Source organism: Austrofundulus limnaeus, unplaced genomic scaffold, assembly GCF_001266775.1.
Source record: "Austrofundulus limnaeus strain Quisiro unplaced genomic scaffold, Austrofundulus_limnaeus-1.0 Scaffold376, whole genome shotgun sequence".
NCBI lineage: Eukaryota > Metazoa > Chordata > Actinopteri > Cyprinodontiformes > Rivulidae > Austrofundulus > Austrofundulus limnaeus.
In genome coordinates this window covers 207,494-220,137 of record NW_013952778.1, presented here as the reverse complement: position 1 = coordinate 220,137, position 12,644 = coordinate 207,494, and the positions used below count along the sequence as shown (strand labels likewise).

Below are 12,644 nucleotides of genomic sequence, written 5' to 3'. Positions count from 1 at the left end.
CACACACACACACACACACACACACACACACACACACACACACACACACACACACACACACACACACACACACACACAGAGGAGAAGTGGAACATCCCTGCTACCATATATGATCAAAATAAGACTGCTTGGCAAGAGAAGTGGGGTCAGCAATAAACATCCAAGCCTAACCTCTGATCCTTTTTCTGGTTCAATCAGACTGTTCTTCTAAAAACTACTGACACAAGCAGGATCAACAAGAACAATAAACTGTAAACATAGCAAAGAACTAAAAATACTACCCTTTGTTGAAGCAACACAAGTAGTCCCAACATATCTCAAAGATTGCAAAATATCCTGATTTTGTGTTAATTACAAGAGTTTACATGAATGGTGCCTATAAAAGGGTACTGTAATCCTATATTTCAAGTTAATGCCACGGACCTTGACTAGGATCTTAAGCCTTACCTCTGTTAGCAGTTTTAGAAACTAAAGTTTTTCATGCAACAGTCTCACCTTACTCCCCACTCCAGCAGTTCATTTACCCCAGGCAGCAAAAACCACAGCTTCTGTCTAGCTGTGTTTTGACCAAGTAGAGGCAAACCACCAGTCTGGAGCAGGATTTTGTCAGTATGGCCTGATATGGCGCAGACAGCCAGACTGTGGGCACTGCAGCAGCCCAGGCACAGCTGTTATTTTTGAATAAAGTGGATAATATTCAACCTCACTGTATTGTTAGCAATAAAAAAACAACACATTGTAAGCCTGGTAATAAACATAACCAAATCTTTTAACTGTGTTGTCAAGACGTGCTATATTTGGACTAGATAAGAAGTGCCAGGAAAGGCGAGTGAAGGGAGGTTGGACGGGACTTTGTTGGGGAAAATTGCAGCAATGTGCAATGTTAACTCTCAGATTTGTTTATAATGTAGAGCTACAAATAGGAATGCTCTGGCATGAATCAATCTTCAGCTCATTTTGTTGTATTCATTACATTCCTTAATGTTAAAATGCAATGACAAACCTGCATTCATCACATTCTTGGGCTTCCAACATGATGTTAACACGGGAATCTTTTGCTGTTGAACTGTCCTTAAGTTCCACTTACAGAAAACCTAACAATTAACTATTCACTGAAATTTTCTTAATACAAAAATCGTGTTTGCTCTCAAATAATTATCATCAACTCATTGAAAAGCCTTTCTTTTTTGCCCTCCCATTCTTTAATAAATCCAATTTTAGTGTGAATGCTGAAGCAGTCAGCAATAACACATTATGTACTCTGCATACTTAACTAGATTCAGCTGTTGGGAACTCTTGCAAGAACAGCTAAAATGACAAACTATCTTCTGTACGTGCATTGCTGTTCAAATTCTGAACAATATTTAAAGCATCAAAAGGAATACGCATATCCTTCGTGCAAAGAATTTTAAAATCCTCTTATCTTGAGAAATGAAAGAGTCAGTCATTCCTGTCTTATACAATGTTGCAGGTTGTCACACACACTAGGGGTGTAAGAAAATATTGATGCACTGAAATATCGCGATATTTCATTTCCCGATACTGTATCGATATTCTAAAGCCCTGTATCGACTTTTTATTAAGGTTTAAAATGTCAACCTTCTTGCCAACCGTTCATTTTTATGTTGTAGTTCAGCCTCTGACCACTAGTTGGCAGCAGTGAGCCAGCCATTTGGCTCCTTTACCTCTTGAGCGCCAGAGAGTAAGGGTAGCTTTAGCATTGTAAGTAAACATTAGCTTTTCTTTTTTTTTTAAGTAAGAGGTTTTTATTTAATAGAATTTTTGGACAAAAAAAATCGCAATAAATCGCAATATATTGCCTTGCTTACAGTATCGCAATATATCGGGATATATCGTATTGTGACCCCTCTGTTGATATGTATTGTATCGCCAAATTATTGCCAATACACAGCCCTAACGCACACAGTATTGAGAATGACCCTCAGCTACTACCGTATCAATTTTAGATCAATATTTGTAAATCTGAAAGCGTTACAGCCATTTTCATTTTGTTTGCTAATCTTGATTAGCTGTGGTGGCCGTCTCAAATTGGAATGATTTTGAAAGGTAATCAGTTGCAGATGTTAGAGATCGACCGATACAGGTTTTTGAAGGCCGATACCGATACCGATTTTTTAAACATCAGTCTAACAGATACGCAGATACGTGCAGCCGGTATTTTTTGGCCGATTCTTGAAGCCGATTCTACATTTTCATCCTCCATTAACATGATAAAAATAAGAATGATAACAAATATTACACAAGTCTTAATTTAAAAAAAAAAACATTTATTAACTAAGCCTTGTCTGATGCAGGCTGTATTAAGTGCTGCTACACAGGATTTCTTCTTTTAAAAAAAATAAAAAATAAATAAATTCATTATTTAATCTAGTGCTAAATATTCTGTTCTTATTTGTATATTAATAAGAATAATATATTTTTTACATAAAATTACTATTTTTTAATATCCCAGCATTTTTGATGCAAAAACAGCAACAAGCCTAAATAAAACTGTCAGAGCAACATAGAGAAAAAGAATAGACACACATACATCTTGCTATCCTTATGAGGACTTCACACACACAGCGCTCACAGCTTCTCTGCCTCATTCAGCTGCTCCCGTTTTTAACACCAGGMAAAAAATGCATTTAAAAACAGCTGACGTTAACTTTAGATCACAGTTTGAAATGTACACCGAAGAGAACCAGCATCACGACTGCGGTCACAGCAAACGTGATGTGAGCAGTGTCTGGTTCACATTGTGGACGGCTGCGCTCGCTAAAACGTTCAGCGAGAAAAGACCGAAAGCTTTTTTTAATTTTAATCCAACAGGGAGAACAATAGAGGTGTTTTTCTAAGCCTCATGTGAGCAGCTCCAGCATTTTCAAGAAGAAAAACAACACGGACACGCTGATTACAGTGCAGTGCGAAAGTGAAAGTAAAACATGTCGCAGCGCTCCCGTCTGGAAAAGAAACTTAAACACAGCTGTTCTCTCTTCCCTCATATTCCAACACAGAGGGTAGAAACAGCTAAATTAGACAGTTAAAACACATTTATAGTTCATAACTCATCCTTGTTGTTGTTAGCACTCTGTCTCACAACATTAGCTGCTGTGCTCTCCCCGGGGGAAGGGGCGGACACATGCGCTCGCGTGACCCAAAGAACAGATCGGCCGAACGGACAGTGTATCGGCCGAAACAATACAAGGAAAAAAACGCAAATATCGGCCGGCCGATGTATCGGTCGACCCCTAGTAGATGTATAATAAAAATGATAAGCACAGACGCTCAGAGTTGCTGACACTTCTCCCAGCATTTGAGTGTGTAAATGTGTTGAGACTTGGGGTGTCCCAACACTAGTTTTTTTTAAACAGAGTACAAGTACAAGTACTTCAGTTTGGGTACTCGCCAATAACGAGTATGGATACAGGGTACTTACTGAGTTAGAACCTTAACATTACACAATGTCTTTAAAAATGTTATTTTATTTAGAAAAAGCTGGCTCTCTTTCCTTATAGACCTACAGCCCCTCTGACTGGATCAAAGCAAACATACAGCACTGTTGAAACATTTTAAAATAAAAAACAAATAGGATTTTCTTTCAACTTGTATAAATTTCTTAAACATGAAACTGACAAACCTTTCAGTTGAAATGAAAATTGTAACACATTCAGTGGAGTATTTTACCAGTAACTAAACATCAATACTGGTATTGGTATCAGCTCAGAGTATCGAGGCATTTCATGAGTACTTGTGAAAATGCTGGAATCTGGCCCGGTATTGTCCCTATACTGGGCCAGATCCCAGCTTTTTCACAAGTATTCATGCAAAATGCCCCTGGTATTGATACCAGTATTGATACTTGGTTACTACAATATACTTTTAACTGCACTATATACATTCAACTTTCTGCAACTTTCATTAAAGTTGTCATGTTATTCATTAGACATTTTATTAATAGACATCGGCAAAAACATTATTGCACACCGTGCTACCTTTCAACAGTGTGCAATTACAAAAACAACAACAAAAAAAGCACTTAACGGGAAGTTGAGATTATGGCAGTAAGTCTCATTTTATGGCAGAGTACCTCATTTCACTTAGTTTCAATAGTCAGTTCAGCTCGATGCGTAGTAGGTGCTGCGACCATCCACATTAATCCAGAGCTATAAAAGTGGTGCCAGGGTGGCACATGTGGTTAAACTATCAAAAAGAGACATTGCTCTTATCCTACAGTGAGGTGGGGAGAAGGCGGCGGCAGCTCACTGAGGTCACTGAATAATGCCAGGGGGGATAACAGGAGTCAGTGACATCTCAAAGCCTGAGCAGCAGATGTGTTTAACCAAGCCTATTAAAACCTGAACTAATCCTGCCTTACACATCCTTATCCAGGCACTCGCAAACAGACTTAACTTTCACAGAATGATCCACTTATGTCATGGCTAATTGCACTTCTTCCCTGTACTTCTGTCTTTCACACAGACACTGTGATAAATTTTATTTTTATTGTCTGCCATCAATATTAGGTTCCATTAGTGCAATTGATAGATGAAAACAGTGTCCGATTGTTGCGTGAACCTAGGACTGTGTAATTAAAGTTTAATCAATTTTGTCTCCATCTCCTGCTGCAGCCAGCTTTCTAAGTTCAATTCAATTAAAAAAAAATATTCATTTCATTAAAAAATACCCATATACAATAAAAAAACAAAGAAAATACACAAATCAAAATAAAATGAAAGGTAGCAGAAGAATAAATCTTATGTCTGTCCTTGCCAGTTTTCAGAGAGAGAGAGCGAGAGAGAAATTAAATTTAACAATATGAAAAAAAAAAAACTGTTTAGCTAAAAAATATGTAACATTATAAAATATAAATTTCCAAAAACTCAAAAGAGAATTTGGGAGGAGAAAAAAAAAGATTTCATAGGACCCCTACAATTTAGAAGAGAAGCAGTGTCTGGTGATTTTACTCATTTGTGTTTATTTTATTCAGTAAGCTACATCTGAATTAATACTTTGTCAGTTATTCTATGTGAAAGGTCAACAAGAACGTGTCAACAGAATGTAACATGCAAGGCAATTCACTGTTCTTTAAAGCCACAATTGCTGTCAAAAGATGGGATTTTTCAATATTTTTGATTTTATTTTATTGTTTCTTACTTTTAACAATTTTTAGATTATTAAATGTTTGTGGTTAACTCCAACTCATCGAGGTTTTGTAATAATTGAGGTAAAAATAAATAAATAAAACTGCAAATACAGTACGTTTCATATTTCTCAACCAAATCTAGCAATAAACTACAGTTAGAGAAATCTTCCCATTAGAGTTTGGAATATTTTGGCACAGCAAAATTGCATTAGATCATAGCCCCAACTTTTCTTTTAAAGGGGAACTATTGTGCAAAATTACATTTTTTTACATGTTTTTTGCTTCAGTTTGGATCTGCACTGCTTCCAAAAACAGTCCAAGAGCCAAAAAATAAATTAAATAAAAAATACTCCCAGTTGTTTGCCAATTTATTACATATTATGGGATAGACTTTGGATAGTGAATAATTTGCAATTAGTGGTTATTATAAAATGAAACAAATTTTTTCTAATGTGTTTTAGACAGCTATTATAATTTTATTTGGAAAAAATACTTTCATGTTTCCAAATTCAATGAATAATTGTAGAGCTGGGCGATATGATCAAAATTTTATATCACGGTATTTTCAACATTTTCACCGGTTTCACGGTATTTGACGGTATTTTTCTTTTTACCACAGCTCAGCTGATAATAAAATGTACAAACCCTGCTTATTGAGTTTTTTTCTTTTACTGTACCTCTGTCTGTGTTGCTGTTTCCCTCCTCTGTGTCTGTTCTTCTCTGACTGGTGGTTGGAGACAGTAGTCATGCATTTTGGTCCAGTCGTGAAGGAGGAGGGTTAAGAAAAGATTATGATNAGACAGTAGTCATGCATTTTGGTCCAGTCGTGAAGGAGGAGGGTTAAGAAAAGATTATGATCGGGTTTATTGTTTTATGTTATTTATTAAAGCTTATCAGCAYDRCTCWCCTTGCACACCAGTCAATTCCAACTCCACTACGAACTACTTCCCTGTGCTTTTCACCACGTTAAGTCTCCATCAGCATAACGTCTCCATATTAACTAACCGCGTTAAATCTAACTGTGCACGTCACTGAAGAGGTGTTTACTACATTCAGCAACGGCGCAAATGGGATGTTTTTTAAACATCAGTCAATATAAGCTGCGGAATCGCCACCCACTGCTGCAACTAGCTGCTCCAAACATTAGCATGCTAAYGCACATAGCGGTGCAGCAAGGAAAAATGTCCCCCGGGAAAAAACAGTTCACTGGCGGCCGCGACGAAACTTTCCGCTATTTAAACCGGAATGTTTGGTATTCAAAAAAATTCATATAACAAAAATAAAAACCGGTATTTGGTACAAAACGATATACCACCCAGCACTAAATAATTGTGTTCAATAATCATATTGATACCGACCAAAACATTCATGGTTATGAATTTAGTCCATTATGCAGCCCTACTTGAACCCTTACATTAAATGAAATTTGTCCAACCAGCCCTTCACTGCAGATGCAGCGAAAAAGATCGCAGTTCACATAAAAACCATAAAGTCAAGCACCTTGCTCCACATATTCACCTTGGCAGCCACAGCGACAAAAACGTCTGACATGAAACAAAGCACTATGTCCCATCAATGGTATGGCTCTTGTGTGGCCTACTTTGACTGAGTTGAGGTATTCAGCGGGGAAATAAAAGGAGACGCACGTGTCAAATAACCAGGGCTGCGTTTGGTGGGTGAGAAATGGGAGCGAACGTTTCGAAACTAAGGATGCAACCTAGATAATTCTAATTGTCCTAAAACTGGTCACCTGTTTGTGCAGCCGTCGACCAATGAGCTTTCACATTAGATGCTTGTGAGCAGCCGGTTGGTCACCATCATGCATGAGCATTTGAGAACTGAGGTGTCAGATTGACGTGTGAATGCAAAATACATTTCTGTGTTTCTGAAAGGCAGTACAGGTACATCAGTGATAAATCATTGCCAACTGTTCCTTTGTGTGTCCACAGAACCATGAATCAATGCAGCACAGATCAACTTATTCAACAGCAGCTTCCACCTGCCCACACACCGGCTATAAAAATAGCTAACCTACTCAGCTAGACTCCTGGATGAGGGGGCAAATCCCTCAGCATCCTTGTCCTCTGGAATGGTGGATTATTTTGAAAAACACAGTTCCTATTGAACAATCAAAAAGAAATGCAGCAGGTATTGATTGGGCAACAAGCGAAGACAAGGTGAGGCACCGAAAAGCTTTGCAGGTTATTCAAATATTATGCAACGTGGTGAAAGCAACTCAAAGCTCCTCCATCCTCCAGTGTCCATTAGGTGTGTCAAAGCACGAGTATTCCTTTTTAAAGGCTGGAGGTTGTACAAAAAAAATAAATAAATACAAACTCATCATGAACACGTAACCAAAGGTACATCCAAAATAAAGCTGAAGTGCTCACGGGCACAGCAACAGCTTTAGTAGCATTAGCTGAGTTCATATTCGTAAGAAAACAAGCTACTTTTTTGGTAATATATAAAGTTAAAATTAAATACATGAGAAAAGATTTTGACCATAGAAAAAAGACGGTAAAGTTAAAGCATGCGCCACGGTGGTAATGTAATTCTATGGGGACAGCAATGGCTGCAGATATGCAATTCCACAGTTTAAAACCGTGGGTCAAGTTACTCAAGCTGTTACAGTTTTAACATCTCGTCAGCATCTCTATCTGACGTGCCCCAATATAATTTTTCCGATTGAAAATCCCAACTTTTTTTTATTGCCCCAAAAATATGCAATGAGACACAAAAGAGACATAAAATGTGACAAGACTTCAAAAAAGTTTAAATGAAAAAATATTAGACACAAACCAAACAATAATTAGAATACTGATGGAACGTCACAGCAAAAATAAAAGACAACTACTTGCATAATTCAGATCACTAATTTTAGGAAAGAGGGACCAAATGTGTCTAAAAAAATTAACAAGACAACCAGCGTGAGAAACAAAGTAATGAAGCTGTGTAACTATCAAGCTCAAGTGCCTAAACTGTAATACCTGAACTGTGAAAAATGTGTTATTCTGCTATTTTTTGATTAAAGTGGCTGAATTGTGTTTTTAATGGATAAAGGCTTTATTTTGATCTTCAAAGCTGAGCGTGATCGACTACAGGCAAAACAGATTATTTATATAAACTCTGCACAACCCCACATTAAAAAAAAAAAACATTTTAACAGTGCAAAAATTAAAAACATAAATAGGTACACAAATAGATGTATTTAAAATATATTAATTTAGAATAACTGGTTTTGTGAGACCATGCAGCTTTAAAAAAGCCACAAATAGGCTATATCCAATAATTAGTTTTACAAGAGGATTCTATAGCAATTTCAACAATTTAAATAATTTTGTTTATTATTCTTCATTAGAGGGGGTTATTAAATTTGATATGTTTAAAAGGATAACCATCAACTTTCAGCAAAGCATGTTATTAAAATTAGACATATGTAGTTTGTTTTTCTTTTTATTAATGTAATTTGTCTACATTTTTGGTGAGAGGGGTTTTTTTACACACCTGTGTCTAGCCCAGGGGGCCCGTTGTTTCATTATACGTCCGTGGTGCTTGCAGGTACGCACCTGGCCAAGTCAAATAAGTAATTTCGACTCAAAAAGCCAAAAACACCTCACGTAATTTGCTAAATCTTCCCATAAGGTTTCTCCTGGTGACATCAGGCTTCCAGCTAGCGAGCCTGGTTCGGTAGCATACATGCTAGCACGGCCAAGATGAAGGCCGGAGGCTGTTGGTTGTTCATACAGCAACACAAACACGACAAATGCAGATGTGACTGAATGTCGTCGTGCAACATACCGAGTAGTAGCAATTTCAGCTCTCTCCTGGAGTCTCGCTTGTCTCGGCGGAGTTGTTTGTCGATTTCTGCATTGATTCGTTTCGACTCCTTCGCCTCCTCGCTCAGGCAGCAAGCCATCATGGACTCCAGAGTCATCCTCCCCTGGTTTTCGGCAGCCCGGTTCGAAACGGGACCCGACCGACACTTTCAGCCTCGCGGTTTCAGCTTCTCTCCGGTCCGCGGAGGCTGCGGGTGAAGTCGGCCTGGACCGGGACGGATAGACGGGACGCGGCTGGGGGAGGGGAGGACGAGCCAGGGGCCTCGCTGTCAAGTTTGTCCCCCCAGCCGAGCAGAGCTGCGACTCTTCACCCGGATGTTCACCGCGAAATCACGAGAGGTTTCACACGCACGGGGAAGGGAGCCAGGAGTAGCCTCTCCGAGTTGCAACCTGCAGCGTTCGCGGCATCCAAAAAACCCCGTGACAGCTGATGTCTTGTGCAGTCTCAACAAACTTAATCCAACATCATCAGCCCAGCCTTGGTTAAAACACAGCCCGGAATGCTGCACCGCTAACCCGCTAGCTCACTAAAACAGCGCCTCAAACAGTGTAGTGTCCGCCTGCAGTGATTGAAACAGCGGGCTGCTTGAAGGAATCTGTCGACCTAGCTAAGAAAAACAGGACAACACCCCCGTTACATCCTAACTTACCCTGACTGCAAAATGTAAAGCTACAAGCAGAAAATATCGGAGAAAAGCCGTGCCGAACCGGCGGCTATTCTTTTTCTTTTTGTCCTGTATTCGCATCAAACGGAGGGCTGGTCGCTGGAATAAGGTGGGCACACAGCAGGGTGAAGCCAGCCGAGGCGGAGGGGGGTACCGCGGTGCTGACTGACAGACGGCCGACTGCACGAAACAGGTTCGGTCCAGACCAACTGAATGACCGAGGCGGGTCTCGGGGTGGGATCTGAATGGTCGATGAGATGCAAAAAAATTAATTAATTTAAAAAAAAATCCTAAATATATAGATGTTTTCTTATTAATTAATCATCAGACATATGTTGATTCAAATCCAAATGGTCACTACAAAAATATAGACAAACTTGGATCACCGTGTAAAAGTGAATTTTAATCAATATTGTATTAGAAGCAGCGCCACAAGTTACAAATAGAGTTCTGCTTGAACAGCAGCGACACCTAGAGTTCAAAACCGAGAATTGCACTTTGGAAAGAGTGCATCTGCCCAAACATTTTCCCTGAGAGGGCCAAAATTAAAAATCAATCTGAGGGCCGTGGGCCAAATGCAAGAATATAGGAAATGCAAATTCTTCTTTACAAAGTTGTTTTATTTTTTATGATAAAGCTAGTGGTTGCCCACATTTTTTTCTTACAGCCTATGGACATGGAGAGAATTCAACGTACGCTCAGGCAGCAAAGGCTCATGGGACTTTTCATAAATTAAAATTTGAATATAGGTTCTTATAAGGTGTGTAAATTTAGATATGGACTTAAATCTAATCTAAATGTCTCTTGTAGTTACCTTTATTTTATATTTAATCTTAACATGATTACAATCTAGTAACCAGGACAACTGCTGGTGGGCCAAATCAAATGGCTTGGTGGGACAATTTTGGACCGCGGGCCACACTTTGGGCACTTCTGATATATATATATATATATATATATATATACAGTATATGCTAATATATTAATATTAATATATATATTAATATAGGCTATGTTTTGTTTTGTATTGTACTGTGTACTGATACTGAACGTAGGTGTGTGTACATGTTTTTGCTACATAGTGGGGAAGATTTTCCTGATACACACTGCCTGGTGGGGACCCACTGTTCCTAATGGGGACAAAAGCCTGGTCCCCATTGGCAGCAATAGCTCGTGGGTCAGGGGTCAGGTTTCGGACGAAGGTATGAATTCAGTTTATGTTAGGTTTAGGGACCTTTGTGGTTAATTTTAGGGTAAATGGTCAGGGTTAGGCTGTAGAAATCCCTGCTAAATGAATGGAAATTAATGGAAAGTCCTCATGGGGATAGAAGAACAAATGTTTGTGTATGTGCTCGTTTATCTGTTAGCAAAATATCCTATGACCCACTGGATGGATATATTAATGAAACTAATTCGGTAACCATTTGATGTACATTTACAACTGATTTACTTTTGGAGTTCATTGAATTCAAGATGGCCACCACAGCTAATCAACATCATCAAACACAAAAATAGATATAACTGAGTATATTGAGCTAAAAGCTTGGTGTGACTGCAGCTGGGAGTCCACCCACACATCCTTGTTTAAAACTTTACATTAGTTGTTGGAGTCAACGTTGTGTGTTAGTAAAATATTTCATGAACCTTTCAGTAGAAGTTAATGAAACTTTGAGAAAGTAAATATTGTAACATTTGGCATCACAAAAATGTCTATAATTTAGTTCATTTTAAAGATTTCAGCATGATATTTCACAATATGGCTTGAGAATGCTATAAGGTTTGACCCAAACGTTTACAACTCCTATTTTCTCAACGACAAAAATGATAATAATAATATAAATTAATCTTGGTCTAACACTCAGACATAAAAGATGGCAGTGGTTATGCATTCCTTCAAGAAACGCAAGCCTTCCATTTTTAACTTGTGCAATGGACCAATCACTCTGTAACAGACCAAATCTGATGAAAATACAAACAACCTACATTTTGTAATAACAATAAAAAAAATACTTTATGCAGTCATATTCTGGATCACAATGGAAATAAGCTTTATGCTTTATTGTGTTATCCATTTATGTTAATGTTATTGTATGTTAGGTGTATGCAGTGCCATTTACGTACATAATAAATAGCATGAATGAATGAATATTACTAGGATTTGACATTACCAACTTCATCAATATTCAGTGCATTTCAAACCATGTTTTTTAAGTTGGTTAATCTTTTCAAATCTGATCAATTTTATTTTTAATGAATAAAAAAACTAGGCTTTCAGATAAATAAGGTGTTAATTCTGTAAAGAAAATTTGTTATACAACTTACAAGAAATAATTTTCAGTGAAACAAAATTACTGTGAAAACTAACAGCACCCCCAAAATATCTGTATATAAAGAAAAATGCTGAAAATCAGTACAAAATAGTCATTTTCTACAGATCTCATTAGCGCTGCATTAAAACAGCCACAATTCTTCTGTGGAAATCGCTATACAATCTCAATGAAAACCCACTTCCTGTTGTGGTTTACAAATCACCACGATTACAGCCAACTGTTCTAAACACAGAAGTCAGTAAATTGTCAGAGAAATCAAAATTTAAGGCATGAATTCACTCACACAACAATTCTGAGTGTGTTTCTAAAAAAAGTACAGCAGGTAAAATAAGTATTGAGCACGTCACCACTTTTCTCAGTAAATATACACTGCTCAAAAAAATAAAGGGAACACTTAAACAACGCACGCTAACTCCTGATCTTAATCAATTAAATATTCACATTGAGCACTTTGTTCTGTACAGAGTTGAATGTGCTTCACAAAAGTTTGATTTACTTGGACATAGCGTGCGTTGTTTAAGTGTCCCCTTTAATTTTTTGAGCAGTGTATTACTAGAGGTGCAAGTAACATGAAATTTTCACCAGATGTTGGTAACAACCCAAGTGATCCATACATACAAAGAAATCAAACCATAAATGTCCAGAAATGAAGTTATTTGTAATAATG

At 37.9% G+C, this 12,644-nt stretch overlaps 1 protein-coding gene and 1 long non-coding RNA gene across 2 annotated transcripts in view; one reads left to right on the top strand and one right to left on the bottom strand.

The window, feature by feature from the left end:
* gna11b (guanine nucleotide binding protein (G protein), alpha 11b (Gq class)) overlaps positions 1-9,758 on the bottom strand; it is a 60,922-nt gene extending 51,164 nt beyond the window's left edge. The window contains exon 1 of the mRNA XM_014023545.1: positions 8,945-9,758. Coding sequence (XP_013878999.1) covers positions 8,945-9,080 — 136 coding nt within the window. The 5' untranslated portion in view covers positions 9,081-9,758. The remainder of the gene's footprint in view (positions 1-8,944) is intronic.
* Positions 9,759-9,796: 38 nt separating this feature from the next.
* LOC106528394 (uncharacterized) overlaps positions 9,797-12,644 on the top strand; it is a 10,526-nt gene continuing 7,678 nt past the window's right edge. The window contains exon 1 of the long non-coding RNA XR_001311500.1: positions 9,797-9,840. This is a non-coding gene — a long non-coding RNA (uncharacterized LOC106528394). The remainder of the gene's footprint in view (positions 9,841-12,644) is intronic.